Here is a 16,792-nt window from a genome sequence, read left to right as displayed (position 1 = left end):
AAGAGCTGAAAACATAAACTTAATAAACCTGTAACCATCACAAAAACAAAGAGGACCAAAATAAATAAAATTCCTATAAATAAAAGCCTAATATGCTAAGTGTCTGGTCAACTGGTCGGCCGTTCAACCAATCAAAGTGTAATATGCTAATGATATGCTAAATCCACTCAACTGCTCACTATGATGTGCACTGACCACCAGGGTGCAGACGCTCCAACTGTAGGTTAGCTTGCTGCTGGCGTCCGGCCAATCAGGACTGAGCGAGACGGGCCAGACATGTCCTGGAGCCCTCCCGCAGTGCCTCCGCGGCTGGCCAACCTCCCAGGTCCCTCCCTGGCCCTGATCATGCACCAGTGGGGTCTCTCGTCCTGGCCTGAGCCCTCTCACAAACTAGGACCCCTCAGGGGATGTCGAAGAGTCAGTTTCAGCCCAATCCCACAGGCCAGGCTGAGGGACCCCATCGGTGCACGAATTCATGCACTGGGCCTCTATTCAGAAATAAAAGAGAAGTGACAATGTGACCACTGAAATACAAACTATTATAAGAACACACTACAAACAACTATATGACAACAAACTGGACATCCTTAAAGAAAAGAATAAATTCCTAAAAGACACAATCTTCCAAGACTGAACCAAAAAGAAACAGAAAATCTGAACAGACCAATAACTACTAATGAAATTAAATCAGTAATTTAAAAAACTCCCAAGAAACAAAAGTCCTGGATCAGATAGTTTCACAGGTGAATTTTACCATACATTCAAAGATTTAACACCTATCCTTTACAAACTAGTCCAAAAAATTGATGAGGCCGCATTACCCAGATTCCAAACCAAAGACATTATCCAAAAAATAAGCCAATCTTCCTGATAAACATAGATACTAAAATCCTCAACACAATATTAGCAAGCCAAATCCAACAATACATTAAAAAGATCATACAACATGATCAAGTGGAATTTATTTCTGGGATACAGGGTTGGTTCAATATCTGCAAATCAACTAACACGGTACACCACATAAACAAAAGGATAAAAATCATTTATCAAGAGATGCAGAAAAAGCATTTCACAAAATTCACCATCCTTTTATTATAAAAACTCTAGGCAAAATGTGAATAGAGGAAATACATCTCAACATAGTAAAGACCATCTATAACATACAGTTCACATCATATTCGATGGTGAAGCTAAAAGCATTTCTCTTAAGATCAGGAACAAGACAGGGATGTCTCCTTTCAGCATACTTCTACTCAATACAATACTGAAACTCCTAGCCACAGCAATCACAAGAAAAAATAATAATAAAAGACATCCAAATTGAAAAGAAGTAAAATTGTCATTATTTGCATATGACATGATATAAAGAACTCTAAAGAGTCCACTAAAATGCTATTAGAACTGATAAATTAATTCAATAAAGTAGAATACAAAATTAATATCAAAAATCAAAAAAAAAATCAGTTGCAGTTTTATACACCAATAACAAACTATCAGGAAAAAAAATTTTTTTAAAAATCCCAATTCATAAAAAAAAGTACCCAGAAATAAATTTAAACAAGATGTAAAAACACCTGTGCCCAGAAAATAGTCATAGAAGAAATTGAAGATAGAAATAAATGGAGGCATATACAGTGCTCATGAACAAGAAGAATTAACATCATTAAAATGTCCTTACTACCCATAACAATCTATTGATTCAAAACAATCCATATCAAAATACCAATGGCATTTTTCACAGAACTAGAATAATCCAAAAATTTATATCGAACCACAAAAAACCCTGAATAGCCAAAGCAATCTTGATAAGAACAAAGTTGGAGGTATCATGCGACGACCTAGTATCAAACTATACTATAAGGCTGTAGTAATGAAAACAGCATTATATTGGCATAAAAACTGACACATAGATCAATGAAATAGAAATAAACCCACACCTATATAATCAATTAACCTATGACAAAGAAGATAAAAATATACAATGGTGCAAAGACAGTTCTCTTCAATAAATAGTGCTGTGAAAACTAAACAGACTCATGTCACAGAAACTGGATAACTCTCTAACACCATATATAAGAATAAACTCAAAATGGATTAAAGATTTCAATATAAGACCCCCCCCAACCCATAAAACTTCTAGAAAAATAAGTAGGCAGTAAACTCTTTCATATCACTCTTGCTAATATTTTTTTAAATATGTCTCCTCAGGGAAGGAAAACAACAGAAAAGGTAAACAAATGGGAGGAACTACCTCAAACTAAAGAGGTTTTTGCACAGCTAAGGGAACCATCAACAAAACAAAAAGGTAACCTACTGAATGGGAGGATGTTTGCCAATGATAAATCTGATAACCAGTTCATATCCAAAATATATAAGGAACTCATATAAGTTAACACACACACACAAAAATAAACAATCCGATTTAAAAAATGAGAAAAGGCCCCGGCTGGGTAACTCAGTTGGTTCAAGTGTCCTCTTGATACAACAAGGTTGCAGGTTCAACCCCTGGTCAGGGCACATACAAGAATCAACCAATGAATGCCTAAGTAAGTAGGACAACAAACAGATATTTCTTTTTCTCCTTCTCTCTTCCTCTCTCTCTCTCTCAAATCAATAAATAAAAAAATTTTTTAAGTGGGCAGAGGACCAGAATAGACATTTCTCCAAAGAGAACATACAGATGGCCAACAGACATGAGAAGATGCTCAACATCAGTAATTATCAGGGAAATGCAAATTAAAACCACAATGAGATATCACCTCACACCTGTCAGAATGGCTACTATCAATAAATTAAGAAACAAGTGTTGGGTAAGATGTGGAGAAAAGGGAGCCCTTGAACACTGTTGGTGAGATTACAAATTGGTGCAGCCACTGTAAAAAAACAGTAGAGAGGCTCCTAAAAAAATTCAAAATAGCCCGGCCTGCATGGCTCTGTGATTGAGTGTTGACCTATGAATCAGGAAGTCACAGTTTGATTCCCAATCAGGGCATATACCCAAGTTGCAGGCTTGATTCCCAGTGTGAGGCATGCAGGAGGCAGTCAATCAATGATTCTCTCTCATCAATTAAATAGAAACAAACTCACAAATACAGAGAACTGATGGTTGCCAAATGAGCAGGGGGAGGAGGGGTTGTTGGAAAAAGGTAAAGGGGTTAAGAAGTACAAATTGGCAGTAACAAAACAGTCACAGAGATATAAAGTACAGCATAGGGAATACAGTCAATCTATAATTAAAAAAGCATAATATGCTAATTAGACTGGACGTCCTTCTGCATGAAGCCGGGGCTGCGAGGGAAGCCCGGGTCCCAGGTGCCAGAGGGAAGCTGGTGCTGGCAGCCAGGGGAAGGAAGGCTTCTCTTGCACAAATTTTGTGCATTGGGCCTCTAGTAATCCTATCTAATAAAAGAGAAACATGGTAATTAGTGTATGACCGCTACCCTTCCCATTGGCTAATCAGGGCGATATGCAAATTAACTGCCAGCCAAGATGGCGGCCGGCAGCCAGGCAGCTGGAAGCGAACATGAGGCTTGCTTGCTTCAGTGACAGAGGACTACAACGTTCCCCGCTTGCCGCTGCCGGCCTCTGAGCTGCAACTCTAAGCAACTATGTTACAAATATAGAAGCTAAACAAAACCCCAGAAACCTGCTTTAGTCGCCGGGCTTCAGCCAGCAGAATCGCAACACTGTTTCAAATACAGAAGGTAAACAAAGGCCAGAAACCTGCTTTCAGCAGCAGAGGCCTAAGAACTGGAGCCTCAGAGCTAAAGCTGGCCCAGAATAAAAAAAAAAAGGAAAAAAGGAGTGGTTGGGAGCTTCAGTCACCCGCCAGCCTGAAAACAGCCCTCAGCCCCTCACCCAGACTGGCCAGGCACCCCAGTGGGGACCCCCACCCTGAAGGGTGTGTGACCAGCTGTAAACAGCCATCATCCCCTCACCCAGGCTGGCCAGGCACCCCAGTGGAGACCCCCACCCTGATCCAGGACACCCTTCAGGGCAAACCAGCCGGCCCTGACCCGTGCACCAGGCCTCTATCCTATATAGTAAAAGGGTAATATGCCTCCCAGCACCGGGATCAGTGTGACAGGGGGCAGCGCCCAAGCCCCCTGATCGCCCTGCGGCTCTGTGTGTGACAGGGGGTGGGGCCACAACCCCCCTATCCGCCCTGCTCTGTTCGTGACAGGGGAAGATGCCCCAACCCCCTGATCAGCCCTGCTCTGTGCCTGATAGGGGGGAGCTCCCCAACCCCCTGATCGCCCTGCGGCTCTGTGACAGGCTGCGGTGCCCCAACCCCCTGATCGGCCCTGCTCTGTGTGTGACAGGGTGCGGCGCCCCAACCCCGCCCCCACCCCCCCGCCACGGGCCCTGCTCTGTGTGTGACGGGGTAGAGCCATAACCTCCCCATCGGCCTTGCCCTGAGTGTGACAGGGTGCGGCACCCCAACCCCCTGATCCGCCCTGCTCTGTGTGTGACGGGGCAGTGCTCCAACTCCCCTATCGGCCCTGCTCTGTGCGTGACAGGGGGAGCTCCCCAACTCCCTGATGGGCCCTGCTCTGTGTGTGACAGGGGGGAGCTCCCCAACCCCCTGATCAACCCTGCTCTGTGCATGACAGGGTAAGGAGCCCCAACCCCCCTGATGGGCCCTGCTCTGTGTGTGACGGGGTGGCGCCGCAACCTCCCCATCGACCCTGCCTTGAGTGTGACAGGGGGCAGTGCCCCAACCCCCCAATCGGCCCTACCCTGAGCGTGACTGAGGGTGGCATCGCAACCTCCCAATCCGCCCTGCTCTGTGCATGACAGGGGGCGGCGCCCCAACTCCCCAATCGGCCCTGCTCTGAGCCCCACCAGGGGCTGCACCTAGGGATTGGGCCTGCCCTCTGCCACCTGGGAGCAGGCCTAAGCCAGCAGGTCGTTATCTCCCGAGGGGTCCCAGACTGTGAGAGGGCACAGGCCGGGCTGAGGGACCCCCCCTTCCCCCCAAGTGCACAAATTTTTGTGCACCGGGCCTCTAGTATTATAATAACCATATATGGTGTCATATGGGTACTAGACTTAGGGTGATCACTTTGTAAGTTATATAAATTTATAATCACTGTGTATACCTGAAACTAATATATTGTATGTCGACTGCAATTAAAAAATAAAAAATTTTAAAGAGCAGAATAAATAAACTGTTGTATAATCATAGACTAGAATACAACACAGTAATGAACCTTTCACTGGTAGCATATATACCAAAGTCAGACGTTAATCCCTCTCACTTACTGAATTTATAGCCATGCTATAAAAGTTAAGGAGTCTCAGGCCAGCTTCAAATCACAAGTCAGGAACACAGGATTCTTTCATCAACAATTCAGAGCTCTATAACTATTAATTAGCAATTCCTCAGTTCAGATACGTTTCAAAGTCAAATGACCTAAAGTTATGAAAATCTTTAAATGTATATCACTCACCTTTGCTTTTAGAAGGTCAGACATTTCAGAATGATTATTATATGGCTTTTGCTGCAGTGGCTGCCTGTGCTTTACCCATTGGTCACCTGGGGAACCTTCAGGAAATAACTGCTGACTGTGGCGGAATTTGGTTCGACTACACCAAGATTTAAAAAAATAAAAATCACATCAGAAAATTTTATCTTATAGCTCTTCTACCACCTTGATAGTGTATCTTATAGACTACAAATTTTACTTTCTTTCTTATTGTCTATCTCCCACTATTGGAATGTAAGTCTGCTTTGTGTCTATTATCACCAGCATGCAGAAGAGTATTTGAATAAATAATCTGTTATTTTTAATCCAAAACTTTTCTGAACTATCCACACCATCTCCTCCCTATGAGTGGTTATATATTTAAAAATGTGAAAACAATTCTGCCTAAATTTACTTGAAACAAATATAAGTGGACTTTCCTTCCTAATAGGACAGACTACTCATATTCTTATTGGCGTGTTTAAGTATACAGTTTGATTCTACAAAGGTCAATTATGGACCACATCCATGTTGGAAGAGGATATGAAAAATTAAGCTGTACTCTAAAGCAAAATATAAAGAGGCCCAAGACAAAGTCTGAGCAACTTCAATAAAGATCCAGTCATAAATTTTTATGCAAAAGAATATTATAAAAGATTGCACTCATGCAATAGTTTGTAATAAAGAAATCCCATTCTATAGTACACTCCCATGTATAATACAATACAGTCACTAATCCAAAAAACCATATTATACAATAAGATTGTTTCTGAATATTTTGGAATTCTTCCTCTTTCTCACTTAAAAATTACAATATTGCCCTAGCCGGTTTGGCACAGTGGACAGAGCGTCGACCTGCGGACTGAAGGGTCCTGGGTTCAATTCCAGTCAAGGGCACATGCCCAGGTTGTGGGCTCAATCCCCAGCAGGGGGCGTGCAAGAGGCAGCTGATCAATGATTCTCATCATTGATGTTTCTATCTCTCTCTCTCCCTTCCTCTCTGAAAAATCAATAAAAATATATTTTAAAAATAAAATAAACCATGATCTTTAAAAATTAAATTAAATTAAATTAAATTTTAGACTCTCAACTCTTTCTTTAGACAAAATTCAGATACTTCAATACATTATCATAGACATTAGATTATACACTAAAAAACACATACTTCCCTTCCTAAGAAACCTGAAATGTGGTTAAAGTAGTTGGTTTATTATCTCCTTATTCTACTCTCCAACACCATAAATCCTAAGACTAAAAAGTATGGTTGTCATTTCACACAGATTTTCCAAACATGAATAGTCAATATTTTTTTCCACTCACTATTTTATAACTTTTTAAAACAGTATCTTGTATCTTTTCAAAACTGGCTGCATTCTTGTCTACTTTACATTTTTGAACTATTTCACTTATATCTAGTAGTATATAATTTGGTTATAATAATCACAGTTTCTGATAAGCAAAAATGACATTTACATTTAGTCCGAACTCCTGTCCTCATAAAATCCAACTAAAATGGAATATTCTCTATGTATTTAAAAAATATTCACTGTAAATGTGGTTTCCTTCTATTGTTTAATTTTTGAAGCTCTGGGATTAAAAACAGAACATCTAAATTAAAGAAAATATAAAAAGCAACTCTCTTAACATAAGGCAAAGTTCTAACAAATTGACTACAAATATTTCTGCTTATTGAACAAAATTACTCAGCTACTCTGTAATTATGATTTATATATTAAGTTCCAACCTAGAAAATGTTCTATTGTGGTTTATGACCATTTAATAGTCACTCTTGATATTACGAGGGAAAGAAAAGAAGCCCACCCAACTCTTCACAGTTCTTTCTGAACAAGTAATACATCAGCATCCTTCACCTCCTCTACACAAAAAAACAGACCTCAACATATCCTCCATCTAACTGTCTTCAGAAACTCAAGTATCTCTAAGGTAGAATATGAGAACAGAGAAGTAACAGTATAAAAACACACACACAGATGATTTCTTTTCCTCCTCTTCGATCTACCTCAAGAGTTGGTACTCTCTTTGTATACTTTTTAAAATGTGCCAGAAGCTCCTTCCCTTTCATCTCATAAAAAAAGTTTCAAGAACACAGGAACAAAATAGTTCCTATCAAGGAATCCAACACCTCTGCAAACTTTAGAAGCAAAATGCTACTGTATTAAAAACTATCAGAAAGTCAGAATCCTATGAATACATTTCTTTACCTCAATTTTTCCACAGTAGGTTTAGCTGGTGTGCTACTAGTTGAGGAAAATCCATTGTCACTGTCTGAGGAATCTCCAAATCTTCGAGAAAGCCAGTCCCTTAATGGTCTATGGAAAGATTAAGAATTCACTTTTAAAACTTGGCTGTATGAAGAAACTGAGTATCAGAATTATGATGGTTAGTTTTTTTATTTTAAGAAATATGAACATACCTGATAAAGGGAATAGCCATAAAAAATTTGTTAGGAGCCAAACCAAGTTTGGATTTTGGGGTCATATCATTTCTATGACAGGGCAATTTTTCTATGGAGAACCATTCAATGTTCTGAAACACAAGAAACACATAGTTAATGATTATCAGAGTTTCTGAAAGCAATTTCCTACTTCATTCAGCAACCTGAAAGTACTTTCAATTCCATACCCGAATTTCTCTTCTGGTTTTCGGGTTAAATTTTGTGTCTTTTGGAATTCCTGGAATGATGTACAAACGAGCAAGCTGGTCATTTATTCGAAGTTCAATGTAATCATCCTTACAAATATAATCTTTGATATCAAAACCAGTTTCTTCAAAGACCTGGAAATAAAAAATTTGGATGATTTTCAATTTTTGCTGTCAGACCTCCAATTTATTAAAATTTGCTTATTTCAAAGGTGAAAATTCAGATATATCCAGGCAATTAAAGGCATGAAAGCACTAGGCAAGAAGTCAGAATATTTCAGGGTCTAGTTCTAGCTCTGCCTCTACTGAATTGTTCCACTATGGTGAAACCTCTTTAATAGCTGAGTCTAAGTTTCTTCAGCTATTCAATGAAGGGAGATGTGTGATATTGTGATTTACAATAATAAATATATTTTTACTTGGTCTTTTTTCTGGTGCAGTTCCTAAAACTCTTGGAATTTCCTAAGTGATAAGAGCATCAAAGGTATCTTTTGTTATGTTAATGAAGTGATTTTTAAACCCACTGGGAAGGATGGAGGCTGGTTGCCAGGAGAACCAACCAAGTGAGTAGAGGGTTGAAACCCTCCTGGAAGGGAAGAGAGGCTGAGACTGGGCTCATTAGCTATGGCCAATAACTTAATAGACTATACCAGAGTCACAGCGCCTCCACAAAAACCCGAGAACAGAGTTCAAGAGCTTCAAGGTTGTTGATCACGAGATTTGGAGAGTGCTGCTCTAGGAGAAGGCATGGAAGCTCCTCATACTTTCCCCATCCCTTGCCTGATGCATCTAGTCCATCTCGCTATTCCTGAGTTATATTCTTTCCTAATTAATTGATGCTTTGTAAGTAAAATGTTTTTCTGAGTTCTGTGAGATACTCTAGCAAATTAATCAAGCCCAAGAAAGGGATTGTTGGAACCTTCAATCTATAGCCAGTCGGTCAGAATCACAAGTGACAACCTGGACTTGTGACTGCCATCTGAAGTGGAGGGCAGTCTTGTGGGATTGAGCCCTTAACCTGTGGAATATGATGCTACTATCTCTGAGTACACCATGTTAGAATTCAGTTGAATTATAGGACGCCCAGCTGGTATCCAAAAATTGCTTGCTGGAGTGAAGAAACTGCCACATACATATTGTAACTGGGTCCAGAAACCTTAAAATGTTAGAATATATCAGTGGTTCCTAATCTGTGAAAAGTACATCACTGGGGATCACATATGGATTTTATTCACAGGATCCATGAATAGATATGTATACCAAACTACAGATTTAAAAATGTCTTATATAAATAAAACTTTTTTCAAACATGAAAATTGAATTGTGAATGCTAACATTTAAATGGACAGATTTCAAAAGTACAGCTACAACCAATTGGATGGGGGTGGGGATATAAATGCAAAAGAACTGAAAACTAGGGAGCTAGGTTAATGGTTCCAAGACTGCCTTTCCTCAGTAAGGCCTCAAAAGCGAGGGAAGGATGAACTGAAAGAACATAAATCTCAGGAATTAATGTTACATCTAACCCTCACCTTTTCATCAACCAAAGAAGCCATGCTTAATCTGATTAAATACTGGGCTTCTGTTTAAAATAAAAAACGATTAGTCTCTTTTAGCCTTAAAGTTCTCCTTCAAGTAACAATTATATTACTATGACAATGTTCTTACCCACTTCACCCTCAAAATCAAAACAACTCTGGACTCTCAGTGGTTAAAAATTACTGTGGATCTTTTATGCTGGAGTTTCTCCCCTTCCCTCTATATTTAGCATCTCCTCATCAACCAGTGGGACAGAGACATTAAAACATGTGCACAGGCCTGAATCTCTTACAAGGTAAGAGTATGGAGGAACTTTCTACCCATTCTTTTTGTCTCTTCCCTCCTTATCAGTTCATGTACATCTTCCTATCTTCCTCAATAGGGACTATCTATACTTCTCTCAAGCATGTGCAGTCTGTGACTGCCAATTTAAGTTCCTCCAGGATACCTAATTCATTTCTATCACAATTTCTATACACTCCTAAATATGCTAAACTGGGGAGGGGGAGGGGGGGGGGGAGGGAGATTGATTCGTTGGTTGCCTCCATCACATTCCCTGACTGGGGATCGAACCCACAACATGGGTATATGCCCTAACCAGGAATCGAACCTACCACCTTTTAAGCAGGGGACAACACTCCAACCAACTGAGCTACATTGGCCAGGGCACAACAAAAAAATTTAGTATCACACCTTCTGTGAATCAAATCCATTCCTATATCTGTAATGCATAATTTTCCTGGCACATAGAATGCATTAACTTCTCAAATAATATCAGATAAAAATCCCTAACTAAGATTTAAAAACATGGTACCCAAAGAGCACCAGCATATACAAATGATGAAATCCTCTACCTATGTCCTTTAAAAGTGTAGGAAGAGGTAAAATAAGCCAACCAGTAGTTCCTCTGTATAAATTCTACAAAGATAAAAATCATACAATCGCAGAGTCAGATTCATTACAATAAAACATACTGTTCTGCCAAATATAAGCAACAATATAAAATCTTAAAACTACAAGTGAACTGCCAAGTATCACTTGCCTGTTCTCAAGATCAGATGATGTTTCACCACAACAAAAATAGTGAGGTTATCCTAATATATCCTTTCAACAATTTCTAGAAAACATTTTTCATTTTTGTCCTAAATCTACTTCACTGAATAAAAGTGATCAGAAAAAAACAATTAACAAAAGTGAACCAAAAAGTCAAAGAGAAAACTGGAAATTACTAAGTAAGACAAACCTTAGCTTTCTATCAACAATCATTCAAACCTTCTCCCTGACCCTGGTCGGGTAAGCTCAGTTGATTAGATAGAGCATCATCCCCATATGACATGGTTGTAAGTTTGATTCCTGGTCAGGGCAGATTCAACAATCAATCAATGAATGCGTAAGTGGAACAACAAAATTGGTTTCTTTCTCTCAAATCAATTTAAAAAACAAACAAAAAACCTTCTCCCTGAGAAGCCTGCTTGCCCCTGCTTCTTTAAGCTCAGTCCATATACACAGCCCTTATGGGATGTGTCAAATTCTGCAATAGCCTAACAAAATACCTCTGGATGGCAATATATAGTGAAATAATAATATTAATATAATTATAATAGACCAAAATAAAATGCTATCATAATCAAATTAAAATATCAGCAACTTAATATAAGGGTAATCATCCATGGTAGAACAGCATAACTTAAAAGCAAGAGAAAAGGTGCTTAAGACATCAGCCTAAGTCTAATGAATGGCAGCTGAAAATTAGGACAAAACCTCTCCTTATATGTTAATGAGGTGAAAATGAAAGGAACAATGTGATATTAATATAAACTCCTATTAAGAATGAAATAGCAATCTAATTTTCAACTGAGACTGAACACAGGTGGTTCCTCCTCTCAAACAGTGCTGTTTATCTTATACTGCAGCACCACCCAGTAGCAGAATGACAAACTGCAACTCTAGAACTAACTGAATACTTTCATCACTCAAAAATGGCAACTGCTATGGACTGAACTGTGTTCCTTCAAAATTCTTGTGTTGAAGTCCAACCCCCCAACGTGACTATATTTGGAGATAGGGCCTGTGAGGTGATAAAGGTTAAAAGAAGTCATATGGGTGGGATTAATAAAGCGAATGCTCTTATAAGAAAAGGAAGAGACACTAGTTCCTCTCTCTCTGCACTCACACAGGCATCCAGGAAAGGTCTCATGAACATACAGTGAGAAGGTTGCCATCTGAAAGCCAGGATGAGAGTTCTCACCAGGAATCCAATCAGCAGGTACCTTGATCTTGGACTTCCCAAACTCAGAACAAAAATTTCTGTTAAGTCACCCAGTCTGTGGTATTTTGTTGTGGCAGCCTATGTAGACTAATACAGCAATACTCTACCTTAATAGCAAAACCTTTCTTTATGACAAAGGTGGTCATTTAAAAATCAGGAATACAAGTCAAAAGACTTGCCTTTAAAAATTCTAATCCAGGGAGCATTTGAGATCTTGCTTCCCAGCAACTGTCATCAGTTTGGGCTCAAAGAAACTCATAAAAAAAATTTTTTAATTCTAATCCACAATTTTACATAAATTAAACTCAAGCCTTTTCTGACAAGGTCCTTTATCAGGATGTTACGTAGATCAGAAAGGATAGAAGTTAAGATCAATTCTTATTATCAAAGTGAAATAATTTTTCCCTGAATTTAAGAACTATGGTTCCTCAGAGCCAAACAAAAACTCTAAAACAAAAATTTCATATTGATCCAAATCAGAAAAGTAAATTTGCCGAAACCGGTTTGGCTCAGTGGATAGAGCGTCAGCCTGCGGACTGAAGGGTCCCGGGTTCGATGCCGGTCAAGGGCATGTACCTTGGTTGCGGGCACATTCCCAGTGGGAGATGTGTAAGAGGCAGCTAATCGATGTTTCTCTCTCATCGATGTTTCTAACTCTCTATCTCTCTCCTTTCCTCTCTGTAAAAAATCAATAAAATATATTAAAAAAAAGAAAAGTAAATTTTATTAGAAAATAGATACTTAAAAGTCATAAATTATTTCTGTTTTCATCTGTTTGTGTTTAGAAATACTCACCCATTTGCAAATATTCCTTGACTACCGAAATTGTAGTAGTCAAGAACATTTGACTCCAGAACCCAATTACCAGGGTTTTACATGCCCGTTCTTCTGCTTACTAACTGTGTGACCTTAGGCACATTAATAAACTGCTCAGTTTCAGTTCTTTACCTGTAAAATGGAAATAACCTCCCATAATGGTTGTATCCCTCCCCACAAGACTCTCTTAGATCTTATCATCCACACTCCATTCTCCCATTCCCCATGCCCTAAGAATAAATTTTATTTACTGTCTTACAAATTATGGTAATCTATAATCATTACTGAAATTAGTACCACATCAACAGGACCACCTTTTATGTTAGTATCCCAAAGCAGAGAACAAGATAAAGCAAAGTGAAAACTAGGTGCCTCAGTTCACAGGTTAACTGCCTCTCTCTTACCCCAAATATCCTATTTCTGCATCATCCTGATTCTTTCCAATATCCTATATAATAAGAGGCTAATATGCAAGTTGACCAAACGGCGGAACAGGTCGCTATAACACTCACTGACCACCAGGGGGCAGACGCTCAATGCAGGAGCTGCCCTCTGGTGGTCAGTGAGCTCCCACAGGGGGAGTGCCACTCAGCCAGAAGGCTGGCGAGCACAGCGGTGGTGGCGGGAACCTCTTTTGCCTCTGCGGCAGCACTAAGGATGTCCCCCAAGGGCTCCTGGACTGTGAGAGGGAGCAGGCTGAGCTGAGGGGAGCCCCACCCGCCAAGTGCACGAATTTTGTGTACTGAGCCTCTAGTAGTGCATAACACTCCTCACAGAGAGGGTTCTAGTGGTAGATGCAGAAAGACCTCTTGGGTCCAGGGTACTTCAGTTTTACAAGTGTTGGTATCTGATTTCCTCCAATTTCTCCCAAGACTCAATTACAGAGACAGCTGAGCTGAGCTCACTCCATTTAGCCTAAATTTGTTATTCCAGTTAATGCAGTATCTTTTCAGAACCTCATGACAACTGTCTCTCCCATAAGTCTAACTCCATGAACAGGGCTACAGATCAATTCCTCTAAGTAAGATGCTATGGTTCCTATTTTGTCCTTCTTCAGAAGAGAACTACAGAGTTGGAAGACTAGTAGGGAAGACTTTTACAAGTGCTCCAATGCATCTCCTGCCATCATGAGAAGGCAGGGTTCTTTGGAAAAGCCCAATAATGCTGGGACTAGAAGGCAGCAGGAAAACAGGAAGACCAAATATGAGATGGACTGACTCCATAAAAGAAGCCATCAGAATAAGTCTTCCGGACCTGAGCAAGGCTGTTGAGGACAGAATATTGTAGATATCGATCATTCTGAGTCGTCAAGAGCTAGAGCCAACTCAATAGCACATAACACACACACACACACACAGAAACAAGAAGGAATGTGGCCATTCCTCACCTGCTTCCTAAACAGCTTTCAATTTTTTAAGGGGTGTGCATAATCCTTCACTTACTTGTATGTAACGGCTTTGTCTATAAGCTGTTGCAAATACTTGCTTAAATAAGCTATTTTATGATGAATTTAAAATGTAGCATTTTTAATTGTCAAATCCTACTCCAAAGTAAATAACCACTAATGATTTTAGTATGATAAATAATTGCTGGTGGTTTATAAAAATGTTAACTAGTATCCCTCACAAATAATTATACCCAAACTTAAACCAGGACATGAACAGTGATGCAGGAAAATACTGAATCAAAAATAATAATGATGATAAATGATAAGGAATTGATAAATAAGAACACAGTACACAATCTATCACAAGGCACTACATAACTAATGCCAAGCAAAAGATAAAGACAAGTGCTATTATAGTTCAGAGACTACTGTGAGATAGAGCTGACTCGTTAGATTTAAAAATAGAATTTTAAGTAAGAATAAACTTTAGAAACTATCCATGCTAAACCTCATCTTACAAATAAAAAGGTCAGTTCCTTGCCCTAACCGGTTTGGCTCAGTGGATAGAGCGTTGGCCTGTGGACTGAAAGGTCCCAGGTTCGATTCCGGTCAAGGGCATGTACCTTGGTTGCAGGCACATCCCCAGTAGGAGGTGTGCAGGAGGCAGCTGATCGATGTTTTTCTCTCATCGATGTATCTAACTCTCTATCCCTCTCCCTCCTCTCTGTAAAAAATCAATAAAATATATTTAAAAAAAAAAAAAAAAAAAGATCAGTTCCTGGGTATAGAACTAGTTGGTGACAGTACTTCAGAAAAAAAAAAGGATAAATTGAGCCGGGTCTAGAAAGGTACCCAGATAGGATTTGAAAAGTCGGGAAGAAGAGAGGTAGGAAAAAAATATAAGCAAAAGTTTAAGGCTGAGACAAACCAGTCAAATTCAAGGGACAAACAATAAATCCTTTTGACTGTAATAAAAACAAATTTAGGAAGGCTAAGTTTTGTGTTGGAGTAAGGGAGGGAGTGGCAATACTTAAAGAATTAAACTTTATCCTATAGGTAGTGGGAAGCTAGAGTGGATTTTGAACAACAAATGTCAATTTCTTAGAAAAACTCAAATTGTGCCATGTCTGAAAGCCAAGATGAAAAAAAAAAGACAAATTGAACCAAAACATTTTACTAATTGCAAATCCAATTCTAAAAGGAAAGTAAGCCGAAACCAGTTTGGCTCAGTGGATAGAGTGTCGGCCTGCGGACTGAAGGGTCCCAGGTTCGGTTCCGGTCAAGGGCATGTGCCTGGGTTGCGGGCACGTCCCCAGTGGGGGATGTGCAGGAGGCAGCTGATCGATGTTTCTCTCTCATCGATGTTTCTAACTTTCTATCTCTTTCCCTTCCTCTCTATGGAAAATCAATAAAATATATATATAAAAAAATAAAAAATAAAAAAATAAAAGGAAAGTAAGAAGAAATCATATCCCTCCCCACAAGAGTTACAGAGATAACAGACAACGAAAGAAAATAGAAACAAGTAAGAGTAAATGACAGAGAGATGTGAACAAAAGAAGCAACAGTTGTAACTCACCTCTCTAGCAGCACAATCATGAGGAGCTTCTTCTTTATTTACTTTTCCTTTTGGAAATCCCCAGCCCGATTTTGCTAGGTATCCCTGAACCAGTAGTACCTACAAAACAAGCAGAGATAGAAATAAAACTTGTCTTGCTTTCCCACGCTCCTTTCTAAAAGCAAAGGTGTTTTTCTCCTTCCTTCAGGTAACTGTTATCACCAGTAATTTGATACAGTACTTGCTTTTAATTATCTCCCATGATTCTGGATATACTACTAGCGTGAAGAAAGGCATTCTGCCCATTTTAAAGTATTTCAACAATGAAAGGGCACTTCTTTGCAATAAGCCATACTGTAACAAGTATAAAATATTAAGACAGAATGCAGACAAAATTTGCAAAATCTGACCTTTTAGCACTAAAAATCTAATATATTTTTTAAAAAACCAATTTCAAACATTTATAAAAATTATATTTTTTTCACTAAAAATCTTTCGTTTTATTACACTCACATTTTCAAGTGTCTCATCAAGAATAATTGCACCATATGTTGGTACTCCCATTTTATACTCCTTCCATTCATCCAAAACTTTTTCCACGTCTTCGCCTTGAGGCAGCAAAAACGGACAATGACTGAAGAGTATACATAGTGTTAAGGAAGTTACTTTCTTCCCTAATACAGCCTGAGCACATTTATACAGAAAGAGACTTACTTAAATCATCTGTGTATTTTCTATGAAATTACTCAAATTTTCACCTCACTTAACAACCTCTTGCTTTTATTTTACATTTGTTTTCTCTTGAACACGTCATTGTTAACGTGTGCATTTAGCCGAGACACTAATTAAGTAAGCTTTGGATACCCAGTCCTGGATCCCTAAGTTAACATAAATAAATTCAGGACCATATGAACACCTCAAATACTTCTCATTAAGTGAGTCAAATTCATCATATCAGAAGTCAGAGAACCAAGATGGCGGCATAGGTTAACGCCGGAGTTTGCTGCCTTGAACAACTACTTCAAAAGTGAAACTAAAAAACGGAACGGACATCACCCAGAACCACAGGAACGCTGGCTGAGTGGAAGTCCTAC

At 39.2% G+C, this 16,792-nt stretch overlaps 1 protein-coding gene across 4 annotated transcripts in view; it reads right to left on the bottom strand.

Annotated features, from left to right (window-relative positions):
- The window catches only part of DCP2 (decapping mRNA 2), a 97,756-nt gene that overhangs the window by 29,871 nt on the left and 51,093 nt on the right, over positions 1-16,792 (bottom strand). For all 4 annotated transcript variants that reach the window (XM_036308053.1, XM_036308051.1, XM_036308050.1 and 1 more), the window contains 6 exons: positions 16,212-16,339; positions 15,720-15,818; positions 8,112-8,264; positions 7,903-8,015; positions 7,691-7,798; positions 5,454-5,589 (listed from right to left, as the gene is read on the bottom strand). In XM_036308053.1, the coding sequence (XP_036163946.1) occupies positions 5,454-5,589; positions 7,691-7,798; positions 7,903-8,015; positions 8,112-8,264; positions 15,720-15,818; positions 16,212-16,339 (737 nt within the window). The remainder of the gene's footprint in view (positions 1-5,453; positions 5,590-7,690; positions 7,799-7,902; positions 8,016-8,111; positions 8,265-15,719; positions 15,819-16,211; positions 16,340-16,792) is intronic.

Source organism: Myotis myotis, unplaced genomic scaffold, assembly GCF_014108235.1.
Source record: "Myotis myotis isolate mMyoMyo1 unplaced genomic scaffold, mMyoMyo1.p scaffold_m19_p_5, whole genome shotgun sequence".
Taxonomy (NCBI): domain Eukaryota; kingdom Metazoa; phylum Chordata; class Mammalia; order Chiroptera; family Vespertilionidae; genus Myotis; species Myotis myotis.
This window is presented reverse-complemented; position numbering and strand designations above follow the sequence as displayed.